Genomic DNA, 16,862 nt, shown 5'->3' with positions numbered 1-16,862 from the left:
AATCCTGCCGACATCGGAACACCTGCAACATTGTACTAAACAACATTATTAGAGATTGATTATTTATACAGCAGTACTGAAGAAATGTATTATATAATTAATTTCTAAACAACAAACTTAGACAAGTAAAAATTGAATAATCTACATAATGTTTTTCTTTCCCTCGGTAAACGTAAAATAGAGGCGGAATATTACAACGGGACATATAAAAAAGGCACTGCAAGACAAACACTAATATAAAAAACACTGTCCCAAGTCAGGTTACCTATAATTGTTAATTTCTGTGTCATTTTGGTCTCTTGCGGAAAGTTGTCTCATTGTCAATCATATCACATCTTTTTTTCATACAACATAGAAAACTGAAGATCATTTTTTTTTTTTTTTTTCAATATAGTAAAGCAATATATTTGCAATGATGACGAATACATATGTTGAAATTAGTACAGAAATTTCAATGTATTTTTCATGACAACATTGTGTCCAAAACGAAAGCAGAATACACCAAGTTATCAATCAAAATTCACAAGTTCATGAAAAAAACCCGGATAAGAGTATGACCAAAACTAAAAACAACAAATAAACCAAGCATAAATAACAAAAAAGAACCCGAAATAAACAAAACTGGGGAAACACAAACTACATAAAAAAAACCGCTGTGAAATCGAGGTCATCGGGGAAGGTAACCGCTAATGCCCCACATATTCCGTGTTGTATGCTCCTGCTTCAAAAAGGCAACACATGCTTCTCGGTGAATCTTGTGTTAAAAAAGGGTGAGCAGTTATTGCCCCACTTACTTTTCTGTGAACCATGTGCTTCAGACCAGTACGTAGTTACATTTAATACTCCATATAGTCCGCAGATATTTCCGTACGGTTCCGAAGGGTATTGAGTTGATGATCTACAAGTTGGATTAACAGTTAACAGTGGCGGATCCAGAAATTTTCATAAGTGGGGGCCCACTGTCTGCCAAAGAGGGGCCCGCTCCGGTCACGCTTCAGTGATTTCCTATAAAAGCGACCACATTTTTCCCAGAAAAGGGGGGGGGGGTCTGGGCCGCCTGCCCTCCCCTAAATCCTCCTATGTTTAATGCTCCACTAGATTTGTGATAAACTCAGGTTAGTTAGATGGGTAAGTAATAAAGGCTGCATATGCTTCGTTTAGAACGAAAGTGTATGTATAGGGTTAACAGTTTTTGCTCAACATGATCTTGTGGTGTACTCAAGTAGATTTTGAAAAAGAGGAGGCTAATGCCGCTACAAGGCAGCACTCGTACCCGCAAAGTGGAAAGGGATTAACATAAGTTACAAAAGGTATTTCCCAATCCACTATAAATAAATATGTTTAAACTAGGTATATACATAAGTTACGAAACGATATGCTTATTATTAATAAAATGCCACCCTGATCCTGCGCCTTATCAATAAATGACATTTTTTATCAACTTACACAAGGTAATGTGACGTACAGAGTTACCAGACAACACAATTGTGAAAACGAATAAAAGACAGGGAAAAGGAAAAAATATGATTGTTATCGATCAATTACTCTATTCTGATTGATACAAATATCATGTATATCCCTTGCTCTGGGTGAAAAGTAAAATCTCAAAAATACTAACCGCCGAGGAAAATGAAAAAAAGGGAAGTCCCTAATCAAATGACATTATCAAAAGCTCAAACACATCAAACGAATGGTTACAACTGTCCTATCCCTGACTTGGTACAGGCATTTTCTAATGTAGAAAATGGTTAATTAAACCTGCTTTGATAGCTAGCTAATCCTTTCACTTTAATGACAGTCGCATCAAATTCCATTATATATCTCATATGGTTCTAATCTAGAGCACAATCGTTTACCACCAGTTTTCATAATAAGAAAATCGTGATGCTTGTACTTTGGTGTTTTTTTTTTTGTCTCACGGGTTTTCGCTGGCGGTCGCCATTTTCGCAATTTCCGGAAAAAAAAAAAATTGGCATTTAAAATTCGTCATTTGCGAAAGAATTTAGCGAAAGAAATATATGAAACGATTTATTTTCATCCGTCTGGTTTTTTTTAACTTTTTTTCTGGTTTCTCGGACTTTACCTGATCAGACAATACTCAGGATTCACCTTGAACTCGTTAAGATTTTGACAGAAAATTAATAATCAGGTGATTGCATTTTAAAGCTATCGACAAAAAAGGACTAATTAATAGGATGTGATTGTATTGGTTGACAAAATGATATGGTTAAATGGCGTCCGTCACATGCCACATAAAGGATTTATTAACCACTTGATGACGCACGTGTTTGAAGAAAACTTTTAACATCTCCTCTTCTTTTTTTAATGAAAGTCCAGAAAAGAAAACTTTTGTTATGACAGTAAATGTTCAAAAACAAAAACAAATCTCCGATATAAAATTTTATCCTTCGATTTGATATAGATAATTGCTTTGAGAGAGTACTTTAAAGTCGTTTGAGTGGCACGACGTGTTTCACGCATAGTTTTACATTTCATTTTTTTCCTTCACGATGGTCTAGAAAAAACTCGTTATGAAGAAATCCATGCAAAAGGTTTGGAACAACCCCTCAACTCGAATTATGAGAGTAACCCTTCAATGTAATGACTTCACCTTAAATGAGGAATCAATTTCAAGTGATAACAGTTTTTGTTTTGTTGGAAAACCCATTTCTTTTTACAAAGAGGCACATAATTATTTTTCTTTTGAAGAAACTTTCCCAAAGAACATCTTTCCAAGAATTTTGTTGTATTTCGGGACTTATTTCTTCTTTATCATTAACAGTAAGTGGACCCCTCTATTAGAAAAATTGTTCAAAATATAATGAATTTTCCTCCTTTTAAGTTATAAAAGAGTGTTTATTAGACCCTAAGATTAGTTTGAGAGAATAATTGTAGACAACAAGTGGGGCATACTGACCTTATTTAAAAGGAAGGGGGCATGTAGAAAAAAAAAGAAAATTTAAACGAAAAATATTTTTACCTTTCCTCGTCAGTTTTAATCTAGCGTCGTAATACAGTACATGATATATAAGGCAGGGAGATGTTATTGTTACAGATCAGCTCAATATCTATAGTAAAGAATCCTACAAATTAATACAAGATACAGTCACAGAAAATAATTATATTTATAAGTACGTCTGAGTCAGTGACAACTCTACAACAGATTTATCCATCGGATCACCAGCAATGATCGTGATACATGGCTGTGTACATTATGTATATACAACTCGTCTAATTAGTTATCAAAAGTACCAGGATTATAAACATCAACCCAACAATGTTTGATCTGTCAATTTGCTTTCGCAAATTTTTTTTTTTTTTTTTTTTATTTTTATTCAACAACAAATTGCACTTTCCGCTGTTAACAATATACCTCACCAGTCCAGCATACCAGTGAAGAGTCCCTGTTTGTTAATACCAGAAATCCAGGGTTTTTTTTCTGGTAAGCATCAATATATTAAATCAACATTAGTATTATAATCTAACAGCTAAGTTATAAAATAATCAGCAATGAAATAATAAACAAGTAAATATCAGCGAGATTTATTTGTTTACCTATACATATAAATAGGAAAAAATACTATTTGGATATCATCTAGCAATATAAATGATTTTTGAGTATAGTTTCCGGAAACTTTCCATATTTTCTCCGTTAACGTGTGCATTGTTTTTCTATCGAATAACTTCCTGGTTTGAAACAAAATTGTCACACCGGTTTATGCGACTTTAAAAATAGAACAAACAGATGTGATATAGCATTATAACAGGTATGTCTAAATCAAAATTTATCAATAGTGTAAAGAAGATCAAGAGTAAGACTGGTTTCTTTTTCAAATCTTCTTTTTGTAACGGTAAATTGATATAAATAGCCTCGATATTAATCTTAACATGTGGCGGTGAACAGTAAAATTTATATTACTTCATCAGTTCCTGATGTGTAATTTTAAAAATTTATATCTTTAATTAAGTTCTTTCATTTATTTTTGCTAGATCATATATTTCTCAAACAAACAAAAAATTATTTCAACAATTTGAAAGCTTTTTCTAGGAAACAATTACAATGTGTAGTCTTACATTTTGCCTGTAATTTGTAACTATACATAAATTCTGCTTTAAATACAGCATAAACATTTATAGCTTCTGTTTTCTGTTCAGACATGTAGTAAGCTTTATATATACAAAACATTATTAATGTAATCAAATAATTTATTTCATAATATTGTTCATCATTAATTTTATAACCAAATACTAGATTTTTCAATGTTAGAATATTATTATCAATATTCAGTTTTCCAAAAAAGATTTTTAATTTTACTAAAGAAGTCATCAAGAAAATGACATTTCAGAAACATGTGATCATAATCTTCAGTGGTATTGCAAAAATTACAATTTGAAGTATTGCAGATATTCCACTGTTTTAATAAAGTTTTACAAGGTAGAATAAAGTGTAACAATTTCCAACGAAACACTTTATACTTATTTTCTTTCAAATAATGGTGAACAAATTTCAATATATTACAGACTGAACTCTTAATATACTCAATATTTAACACTGTTTTCCATCGGTTAAAACCAACAGGAATTTGAATCTCATTTTGAATGAATGTGTTATAAATTTTTTTTGTTTCTAACTTGTCTAATGTTTCTGTATAATTACAATTATTCTTAATAAATAAAACATAATCTGTTTTTACTTGAGTTTTCTTTGAATTTTCTTGTCTTAAAATGTTTATCCATTCTTTTGGTAAAGCTTTCTTCAATTGAGAAAATTCTCACAACCAATTACATTTAATATTGAGTTTTTGTAAAATATATTTCTCTGATATGTTACCATTTTCATCTATAATGTCATTTACATATATGATTTTGCTATTTATCCAGTTTTGAAATATAAGGCTTTTTTTTTTAATCTTGATAAATTGATTTCCCCAGATTACTTGTTGTCGAATAGTTCTAAAGTTTTCTGGTTGCTCTATTTTTTTGTTTTTTACCCATGCTTTTAATATATTCAAATAAAATTCTGGCAGCTTATTTAAACCAGGAATTGAGTTAATACCATCAATGTTCATATGAAAGATAAGGAAATTCTTGCCAAATTTATTAAAATAAAATAATGGTATTACTTTCCAGTTGGCAAAATCTCCATATATTAATCTTTTAATCCACCCAATTTTTAAAGATTCTATGTATTTATCTATGTCAATCATTTTTAAACCACCATCTAGCAATTCATAGCTTAATACATTACGTTTAACTTTTTCTGTTTTGCTTTTCCATAAGAATTGAAATACAATTTTTTTAAATTTATCAATATATTCTTTTTCTATGTGAGAAACAGATGCTAAAAAAGTAATATTGGGTAGAATCAGTGATTTAATAACTGTTATTTTTCCCAATAAGGTTAGATTTCTTTTCTCCCAGTTTTTAATTATCTTCTCAGATTTTTCTAATTGTTTTTCAGCATTGAGCTTTTGACAATCATTTTTATTGCAACCAAAAAAAAACTCCTAAACATTTTACTGGTTTGTTTGTAAAGTTAATGTTTTCATATTTTTCTTTACAATGTTTGTGTTTTCCTAACCATATGCCTTCTGTTTTTGATCTGTTTAATTTAAGTCCTGATAATGTGCCAAAGATTTCAATCATATTTAAAACTTTTGAAATGTCTTTTTGTGATTTTAGAAAAAGTGTTGTATCGTCTGCAAGTTGGCTGACTTTTAATGAATGTGTTTTCCCATCTATCTTAATTTCAAAGCCTTTAATGTTATGGTCTTGCCTTATGTTACAGGCTAATATCTCTACTGCAATAACAAAAATTAATGCACTTCACGGACACCCTTGTCGTATACCGCGTTGAATGTTTATGGGTTCAGATATCCATCCATTATTTATTACTGAGCTTTTTATATCTGTATATAAAGTTTTAATCCATTTAAGCATAGAGTTTTGGAATCCAAATTTTTTTAAAGCTGAAAACATAAAATCCCATTCTAAAGAGTCAAATGCTTTAGAGAAATCTAAAAAAAGTAGTGCCCCCTCTATGTTAAATCTTTCTGCATAATCAATTATATCTTGGATTTGTCTAATATTATAACCTATATATCTATTTTTAACATAACCATTTTGATCCTTATGTATAATATTTGGAAGTATATTTTTAATGCGTTGAGCCAATGAATATGCAATTAATTTTGTATCAATATTTAATAAAGTTATGGGTCTATAATTATTTAAGCAAAGTGGATCATTCTTTTTATGTAATAGAGAAATAACTCCTAGTTTTTGAGAACTTGTTAACTCCCCTTTTTATATGAATAATTAAATGTAGATACAGCAAATTCTTTTAAATCATTCCAAAAAGTCCTATAGAACTCAACACTAAGTCCATCAATTCCAGGTGATTTATTAAGTTTCATCTTGAATAACGAACTAGTACATTCTTCAATGGTTAACGTACCTTCCATTATCTCACTCTCTTGTTTATTTAATTTATGATCAATATTTATATCATTAATATATTTATCTATGGATTTTACATTCGGACATGTGCTATTATAAATATTTTGATAGAATTCTTTTTCTATTTGTAAAATTTTAGAAGACTCTGTATGTATATCTCCTTTTTCATCTTTTAAAGCAGTTATAGTCTTTCTGGTCTGTCTAGCTTTTTCTAGTCCCAAAAAAAATTTAGTATTTTTCTCTCCTTCTTCTACCCATTTAATCCTTGACCTTATTTGAGCTCCTTTACTTTTTATTTCATAAATTTTTCTTAGTTTACATTCATTATAAGTTAATTCTTCTTGATAATGTTTAATAACATCATCTTTACAGTTTCTGTTTATATTTTCATTTAATTTTTTTATCTTATTTTCCAATATATGTATTTCACTTTTATTTTTATTTGCATTTCTTTTACAGTATGCAACAGTATGTTCTCGAACTTCAATTTTGAACAGATCCCATTGATGGCCTATTTTATCAGTAAGTTTTGTTTTATTTTTATATTTCATGATAAGACCTTTTATTATATTTTTATACTCTGTATTATCTAAGATACTGTTATTAATTTTAAAATAACCTTTCCCTTTTGATTGTGATCTCCCTTTTACCTTTAAAGATATAGCTTGGTGATCTGTATGTGAAATAAGTGCAGGTCTTATATCTGTTGAATAAATATGTGACCTTATTTCTGGACAAACAAGAAAGTAGTCTATGCGTGAAGCTTCGTTTATCTTATTTTTCCGTCTCCATGTAAATTGTATATTATTTCTATGTATGTCTCTCCAAATATCTATCAGTTTGTGTGTTTTGATTAACCCCTTTAAACTGTTGACTGGTTTTTGTTTTCTTTTATTATTTCTGTTGTTTTCTTTTGTTGTCAATATTAGATAATGTATCATTCATATCTCCCCCTACTATGACCATACCTAAACTGTTTTTCTGTATCATGTCATTTACTTTTTTGAAGAAAACATTCCTATTTTTAGGTAGATTTGGTGCATAAATATTAACTAGAGTATATATACTTTCTGAAATTTCTATGTTAATCAAAATTATGCGCCCCTCCTCATCTTGAAATTTATCAATTAATTGATAATCAGTGTGATCACTTATAAAAATAGATACCCCTCTTGATTGAGAATTTCCATAACTGTGGTATGTATCACCTTTGAATTCATTTTTAAATTTTTCCTCTAAAGTAGAAGTAAAATGACTCTCTTGTACAAATAAAATATTACAATTCTGATACTTCATCCACATATGAAGCCTTTGTCTTTTATCTTTTGAACCAAGACCTTGGCAGTTTAATGAACATATATGTATTGTTTCACTCATTGTTTACCATAGATTTCTAGTTAAAAAAAGTAAAGTTTCTTATATATAATATACCCATAATTTGTTTACAACATGGTATATACAGCTAGTATTAATATTAATATACACATTGTACATAACATTGCCAATAGTGCTTACAATAATATTGCAAATAATCATTTTAACATTTATAGTATGATAACTACATTGTTTACTTTTTATTTCATTGTTTATTTTCAGACCGCATATGGCCTTGACATTACTCAGACACTGACCCAGATTCTGATTAGCAAATTGAAGTGGTATGTCTGAACACCAGATGTTATTAAAAGAAAAATTAAACAATTTCAGTGATGGTTTTGTGATATACCATATTCCAAATATTAGCCAGAATAGAAATGTATCATTATTGGATTTACCTGTGAATGTTAAAAAAACGTGGATGGCTATACATTTAGTGTCATGTTCTAAAAATAGATTTGGATTTTCCTTTTCTATACATTGAAAACAAGTGTGAAGAATATTACCACTCTGGATTATAAACGTGGCATAAATGACTGATGGATTTTTTTTCACATGGAGAAAAAAATGTTGGATATAGATATGTGTATTTCTTGCAATTTCAATATCAATGATGTGGTTTTTACCAAAGATACATTCAAATTCTAATGTTCTATTTATAGCGTACCATACTAACAGGTGATTGTTTGAAACATAAACATTTTTTATGATAAACATATATTTGACATTCAAATAGTCATAATCTTTTGAAAGTATGCAATCTTGCATTGCATCACAATCATTTTTTTGTTTTTTTTTAATTAATAAAATAAAAATAATAAATTCTATGTACATATATTTATATTTGAGCATTGTAGTGTTTTAATTATTTAACAATTGCATTGTAATGGATTTACATATCGTACTGGCCCTACGGTTTAAATGTCTTTTGTGCAGGACCTGTACGTTCTTGATACTCTTCTGTTGGGGTTGTTGCATTTCTCTTATCGGTTTTATTTCTTGGAGTTTGGTTCGTTCCTTGGAAATATTGGCTTATATCTCCTAGTGTTTTCTTTTGATTATTAGTCAGTTTTTTTTTCTTCTTTTTTTTGTGCGAACCATCTATTGGAGTGTTGGTGTTTATAGCTTCCAATCCTGAGTCATGATTGTTCATGTATGTATTGTCGTTGTCTGCACTTTTGTTGGTAGAAGTGTCTGTTTGATCATTACTGAGTGGAGCTATAGCTGATACTGTTTGACTGTCATTGGGGATTGGTTGCAGTATTGATTGTGATGTCTGCACCGAGTCTTCTGTTTCTGACTTATCCTCATCTGAATTGTCGTCTTCTGTGTCGTCACTTTCACTTAGATGCGAATTACACTCTGCTTGTCTGTGTCCTTGTTTGTTACAATGAAGACAAACCCAGTCATTTGGACACTGCGAAAATTTGTGACCTTTCTTTAGGCATTTATTGCATGAGATTTCAGCTTGATTGTGATTTTCTTGTCCTTGGTGAATAACTGTTGCTCTGTATTTACCAATAAGGACAGATCTCGGTAAAGCTTTACTGAAAGGAGCTACCATTGCGATTCTGTCTCCAGTTTGGCAATTTGATAACAGACCATCTACTCGCAATCGTTCTCTGTACATTTTAATAACCTCGCATCCGTGGTATTCTAAGCTTCGTTCAATCTGTCCGTCCTCAGTGGAACAGGGCACATTTTTTACACGTACTTTCAGGTAAGTTGGTCTTTCATTAACAATTATCCTTGGGTTTCTACTGTAAACCTGGATATATTTATTCCGAATTGTTATGCCAGACGTAATGAGGGATTCTCTATCGATATCAGAATCACAATAGATTCTCCACAAACCTCGAACACGCTGCAACCCTTTGAGATGACTGGCTGGGCATATTGTAGCGTCAATGGTTTTGTACAGTTCTATGTGTGTTAGAAACTGGTCTCTGCTTGGTTTAGTGTTGCCAAACAAGTCAGTTTCTAATATGAAAACTGGTTTTACATCCTCAACATTATAGTTGTTTTTTGTGTTTTGTTTTTGCAATATAGAAGAGTAAGTCTCGATGGTGTCCGCCATATTGTTTTTGTCATTGGTTTGGTTTACCTCTGAATTTTCAACTGTAGTATTTGTATTATTTGCTGAATTTGACATCTTACGACTGTAAAAGTTTCCAACTTCTATTACAACTTCGTCTGATCAAAAATTAGTTATCAAACCACATCTAATACACATTAAATCATACTTTTTGTGGGAGCCGTGACATAAAACCGCCTTAGCAATCAAGCCCCGGATGTCGCAAATTTTTTGTTCTTCCCTCGCCGGGATTCGAACCCATGCTACTGAGATATCGTGACACCAAATCGTCTGCACTGTATCCGATGCGCTAGACCACACGACCACCTTGGCTTTACAATAACTAGTGATTATTTGCCTACATATTTAAATATACTTTGCATTTAGTAAGTAACACTGTTAGCATATATTTGCATATATTTGCTCGTGTGTGCACACAAGTTGTTATAATTGAATTATACCTTGTACATGTATTACGGAGAGAGCTTTTATAGGCTGTGCCTGCTGCTCAATCCCTTTCATTTCTAAATGAATAAAATAAGTTTAAAATCAAATCGATATATAAAACATAATTGCATTGAGCAAAGTGCACCTTATATCTAAATAAAAGTAACAATCAGTATTCTTGTTCCAACCGCTTAATAGAACAGTATGAATTGGGAATTTTCCAGCTCCCTATGTAGAAGCTTTCATTGATCAGCTCCTAATCTGGTTATGTTTATTGTTGAACTCGTGTAGGTGGACCAATATTATAATTTCAGGGCAGAATTGGGAAAATATAAACAACAAACAGAAAAGTTAAAATGTTATGTGAAATTAAATTACTGTATGTTGGTAATTGGTAACACGTTGTTTCCATATTCTTAAATCTTATCTCGCTGATAAATATCCTTAAATGACCTCATTTACATGGTTCTCTTCCTGAATGATAAGCAAGTATAAAAGGAATTAGACTTCACGAACTCTTTATATACTTCTACTATTTAATGACTAGTTTTATTATTGGCTTAAGCATTCGCAGGATGGTTTGCAGACTCTTTCTAATTCTTAATATATTATCTGTAACTACGGCAGACAGTCTGTCGAAACCAAAAGGTAAGCTATGTATCATTATCTTTCTTAAATTTAAAAAATGTTTAAAAAATTAGTGTACGCTGACTTAAGTTTTGCTTTTAAATAATTATGTACAACTCAAAGAATTTTTGTTCTAAATAGAAACATGTACAAATAACATATTAACTCCGACCATGTGAGGGTTTGTCATGATCGTTTAAATCCCCAATCATCATCAAGCTGGAAATTCCATTAAAGTTCGCATTTTAGAATTTTTTTTATCTTCACACCAATAATCCAACATTAAGTACACCGTTTCGCAGACAAAGAGAAGAGTACTGGATCAGAAAATTAGATACTGCAAAACCTTATGGATGTAACGATAGATACTGTAGGTAACTTGAGTAGCCCTATCTGTAGTTTAGTGAATGTGATGGATTTATTCAAAAGGTCTCTTCGTCGGCCGAGGAGCCATAGACATCGACGCTATAATTCACCTGATATGCATGATGTTCTATAGATGGCCTATAGATGGCCTTGCTCTCTATTAAAAGCGTTTGAAGAATACCACACTACAGATAGTCGATCTACGAAGTATAACATAGTTGCCATGGTGATGAATATTGCTAACCATAGATTATTCTGACCCGTTTTTGAACATTCGGAGGAACTGCAAAAACGTTCATTCTTCAATTTGAAGTTCACACAAACAAGGGTATTGATGCTTTAAATATAAGTAATATTTTTCACCATAAAAGAGTAGAAAGCAACATTCCTGTTTACTTTAAGGATCACTTTACTCCTATAGTATCGTATTCCTATACCAACCCTGTTGCATCTAAAATTTTCAATCACAAACAAGTGTTGCAGAATCTAAATATTGATGACCAAAAAGCTAAACCACCAGATTGTGCCTGTTCCCATTCCCATTTCTTGTATAAATCTGCTGGCCATTTGATTTCTGGAGACCTAAACATAGTCAATAACTATAAGTTGAGACAATGGTCCGAAATACAGAGAGACACAGCCAATCAATTGGAAGCAGAACCTCAAACTTCTAATGTATCTGTTGAGGGTAATGCAAAAGACTGGGCAAAAAGAGAAAAGGTTGAGGTTGATATTCTTTCGGAGTTGATAAAATCAGTGAGGTCATTGATTCAGATAAGAGTAAGTAAGCTTAAAGGGTCAATAAGCACCAAATCTCCTTCCATCTTTAAAGACCATCAGGTCAGTTGTCTTGCCTCCATGACAAATATGTTGTCGTTCCAGCTGACAAAGCCTCAAACAATATTGTTGTTGCTTGCAAGAAACATTACATTGACTGCCAGACTAAGGAACTCGGGATAAATAACACACTTGAAAATCCTACATATACACGAAGTACGCTTACGAAGCAGGAGTTCCTGGAAACCCACAAATCGGTTATAATCTCCTTCTGTGTTAATCCAAAGGATGAAGACCAGGATCTTCCATCCCTATATTGGATTCCTAAGCTTCATAAAAATCCTTATAAGGAAAGGTATATTGCAGGTTCATCCAAGTGTTCCACTTAACCCCTTTCTAAAGTTCTTACTGCCATACTAACTGCAGTCAAATAGGGACTTCAGAAATATTCTGAAACGGCATATTAAAGAAGTGGTGTTAATCAGATGTGGATACTGAAAAATTCAAAAGAGTTATTGGTGAATTTACAATCTCAATCATTAAAACCTTGTACCAATCTTAAATCCTTTGATTTTTCAACTCTTTATACCACTATTCCACACACTTAACTTAAAGCTCGACTGACAGAACTCGTCAGCTTATGTTTCTTTAACAAAAAGAGCACTAGACGTTTTAAATATCTAGTTTTGGGCAGAAATTCAACTTAATTTGTGAAAAATCGTACAGAGTCAAGGAAAAAATACACCAAAGAGGATATCACTGCCATGCTGGACTTTTTAATTGACAACATATTTGTTGAATTTGGAGGTTTGGTCTTCCAACAGACTATTGGAATCCCAATGGATACCAATTGCGCTCCTCTACTGGCAGATTCGTTTTTGTATTCCTATGAAGCAGAATTTATCCAAGGGCTTGTACAGAAAGGAGAAAAGAAATTAGCCAAGTTTTTTAATTTCCCCTTTCGATATATTGATGATGTACTGTCTCTTAATAACAATAGATTCAGTGATCAATTACATTTAATATATCCAACTGAACTTGAAATTAAAGGTACTACCGACACAGATAAGTCTGTTTCATATTTAGACCTTTTTCTCGAAATAGCTACTGATGGTAGGTTGAATACCAAAATTTATAACAAACGCGATGATTTTAATTTTCCTATAGTCAACTTTCCATTTCTGTGTAGCAACATCCCAGCGGCACCAGCATATGGAGTATGTGTGTCTCAATTGATACGTTACTCTAGAGCTAGCTCAAAGTACGTTGATTTTGTTGATCGAGGAATACTGCTTTCTCAAAAGTTGCGAAGACAGGGCTATGAATCAATCAAATTACGGTCATCACTCAAGACATTTTACGGTCGCCATCATGAGAGCTGATTGGCCATTATAACACAAGTGTGTCAGAAATCATATCTGATAGTCTTCCTCAGTCATAATAACCTTCCATCGTAAACAAACTGAACAAAGAAATATCACGACGGGTGCCGTATACGGTTACAGGAAATGCTTACCCTTCCGGAGCACCTGATTTTACTCCCGGTTTTTAGTGGAGTTCCTGTTGTTTCTTATTTATTATTTATAACTGTTGATGTAAATGTTCTTTGGTTTTTTAGTCTTTGTTTACTCCTTGGTTTTGATTGGTATTGTCCTTAGACCGAACTTGTCGTTACCATAATCCCGCCATCACCGAATTAAACTTATCACCTAATTGTTCGTTCATGTTCACACTATACGGACACTGTATAGTCTAAGATGCATGATTATTTTATTAGTTATTAGTGGCTTTGAACTAGCTGTCAGTTAACAGCGAGTACTCTCAGATATCTAGTATCTTTTTGTTGTTGGGATGTACAAGTACCCGGCCAGGTCTACTTGTATTTTTTGGCTTTGCTTATTGTTGAAGGCCGTACGGTGACCTATATTTGTTAATGTTTGTGCCATATTGGTTTCTTTTGGAGAGTTCTCTCATTGGCATTCATACCACATCTTTTTTTTTATATTTATATACAGGAGTGTGCTCCTTGAGTAGAAACTGCTCCGAAAAATTATGAAAAGGAACAATTAAAAATAAGACTCCGTAAGTTTTATGGACACTATCACGAATTGGTTAATCCATACGATGTGTCTCTGTCTAAACTAACTTTTTTACCACGTTTTAAATTGTTGTTTGCTATTTACGTCGTCTTGTCTTATAATTACCGAACGTGACCTATTCCGAAATGTGACAGTTTTGATGAGTATTATTTCGCATTACAATACGACGTGTCAGGGTACTTGTTATCCAACATTGATGTATTTAGTTATGATGTTGTGTTTGTAATTCTTATCGGATATCGTTAAATGAACATCAATGATAGTCATTTTTTTTTATAGATTTACTGTTTGCAAAAGTTCATTTTTTTCTAAATAAAAAGGATTTTTTTATCCCAGCCATGGATAAAATTAACCGTATTTGACACACCTTTTTGAAATTTGGGCCATGAGTGCTCTTCTATATTGTACTTTTTGGCTTTCTTGACTAATTTAATCTAAACGTCACTGGTGAGTCGTATGTTGACGAAACGCACGTATGGTGTAATACATTATAAGCCTAGTACCTTTGATAACTATAAGCATGTCGAAATGTCCTATTGTAATGTTTATTTGTGTATTGCTCTGTCCGTCATGTTTTTTAATTTATTTGTACTGTGTGTTGTCCTGTCATTGTTATCGTTGAGTGTTATATTGAACATTGCCATACAAGCGCGATGTTTAGCTAGCCGCTTTACCAGGTTCAACCCACAATATTTTTCTTAAAAATTATTTTGTACCAAGTCAGGAAAATGACAGTTGTTATCTTATAGTTCGTGTCTGTGTGTTTTGCATTGTCGGTTTTATAGTTAATGTGTTAACCTCAGTTTAAGTTTGTAACATGGACTTGTTTTCTCTCAATCGATTTGTGACTTTCGAACAAAAGCATACTACTGTTGTATTCATTTAACAACCCATAAGCAATACAGAACAGGTGACCGATGTTAATCCAGATCTGCATCTGAGATTACTCACAATTTTTGGCTGTGTTCTTCTTTTTTGTGGATTGATTTGCAGACTGTTTTGTTTGTTTTTGTTTTCGGTTGGGTTTTTTTAGCCTTTCTTTAACTGAAAGTTTTTTATTACGTATAAACTATAGAGTTGCAAAATTCAAAATGTCGACTTCATTTTAAACATCAACATAAATAAAACACCCAATTATAGGTTTTTGTATTTATTTGCTTATTGAATTAACATATATGTGCCTTATTATTCAATGTAACTATTACAGATGTATGTGTCTACATTGACGGTTCACAACACTCTAACGGTTCACACTGGTACGATGGTTGTGATCATACATGTGAATGTGAAGATTCTATTATAAACTTCTATAACTGTACTGCAAGGTAAATTATCATGAGACTATACATCAGAATATATAGATAACCACATCATTTCCAATAACTGTACATCAAGGTAAATTATCATGTGACAATACATGTGAATGTACAGATAATCACATCATATTTTATAACTGTACATCAAGGTAAGTTATCATGTGACTATACATGTGAATGTACAGAGAATCACATCATATTTTATAACTGAACATCCAGGTAAATTATCATGTGACAATGTGAATGTACAGATAATCACATAATTTTTAATAACTGTACATCAAGGTGAATTATCATATAACTTTACATGTGAATGTACAGATAATCACATCATTTCAAAATTTGGTGACTATATTAAACGCATCTATCCCATCGAACTAGAGATAAAGGATACAACAGATACAGTTAAGTCAGCCTCATATATTGACTTACATATAGAAATTGACAATGAGGGTCGGTTGAAAACAAAACTTTACGACAAAAGAGATGATTTCAGCTTTCCAATTGTGAACTTTCCATTTCTAAGGAGCAACATTCCAGTAGCACCTGCATACGGGGTATATATCTCCCAATTGATACGATACTCCCGTGCTTGCATTCCCTATCATGATTTTCTTGATAGAGGGTTGCTGCTCACAAGAAAGCTATTAAACCAAGAGTTCCAAATGGGGAAAATGAAATCATCCCTTCGTAAATTTTACGGACGCCATCACGAGTTGGTTGACCGTTATGGAATAACCGTTTCACAAATGAGATCGGATATGTTCCTTACGTCGTAACTACAATCCCCTTCCCTTTCATGAATGTGACCTACCAAATTACACTATTTACCGGATTTGTTATCACATAAGCAACACGACGGGTGCCATATGTGAAGCAGGATCTGCTTACCCTTCCGGAGCACCTGAGATCACCCCTAGTTTTTGGTGGGGTTCGTGTTGTTTATTCTTTAGTTTTCTATGGTTTGTCATGTGTACTATTGTTTGTCTGTTTGTCTTTTTCATTTTTAGCCATGGCGTTGTCTGTTTATTTTAGATTTATGAGTTTGACTGTCCCTTTGGTATCTTTCGTCCCTCTTTTGTTATAACTGTACAGCAAGGTATATTGTCATGTGACAATACATGTGAATGTACAGATAATCACATCATTTTTTATAACTGTACAGCAAGGTAAATTAGCATGTGACTATACATGTGAATGTACAGATAATCACACCATTTTTTATAACTGTACAGAAGGTAAATTATCATGTGACTATACATCAGCATATATAAATAACCACATCGTATTTTATAACTGTACATCAAGGTAAGTTATCAT

At 32.2% G+C, this 16,862-nt stretch overlaps 1 protein-coding gene and 1 long non-coding RNA gene across 2 annotated transcripts in view; both read left to right on the top strand.

Annotated features, from left to right (window-relative positions):
- Positions 1–3,656: 3,656 nt before the first annotated feature.
- On the top strand, positions 3,657–8,663 carry LOC143080957 (uncharacterized). The gene is made up of 3 exons (XR_012979829.1): positions 3,657–3,767; positions 6,919–6,981; positions 8,056–8,663. It is a non-coding gene; the product is annotated as an uncharacterized LOC143080957 (long non-coding RNA).
- Positions 8,664–10,864: 2,201 nt separating this feature from the next.
- The window catches only part of LOC143080961 (uncharacterized), a 61,180-nt gene continuing 55,182 nt past the window's right edge, over positions 10,865–16,862 (top strand). Inside the window, exons 1-2 of the mRNA XM_076257163.1 lie at positions 10,865–11,005; positions 15,434–15,551. Of these exons, the coding sequence (XP_076113278.1) occupies positions 10,897–11,005; positions 15,434–15,551 (227 nt within the window). The 5' untranslated portion in view covers positions 10,865–10,896. The remainder of the gene's footprint in view (positions 11,006–15,433; positions 15,552–16,862) is intronic.

Source organism: Mytilus galloprovincialis, chromosome 6, assembly GCF_965363235.1.
Source record: "Mytilus galloprovincialis chromosome 6, xbMytGall1.hap1.1, whole genome shotgun sequence".
Classification (NCBI taxonomy): Eukaryota; Metazoa; Mollusca; class Bivalvia; order Mytilida; family Mytilidae; genus Mytilus; species Mytilus galloprovincialis.
Note: the sequence above shows the minus strand (reverse complement) of the source record. Positions and strands in the feature narration are given on the sequence as shown.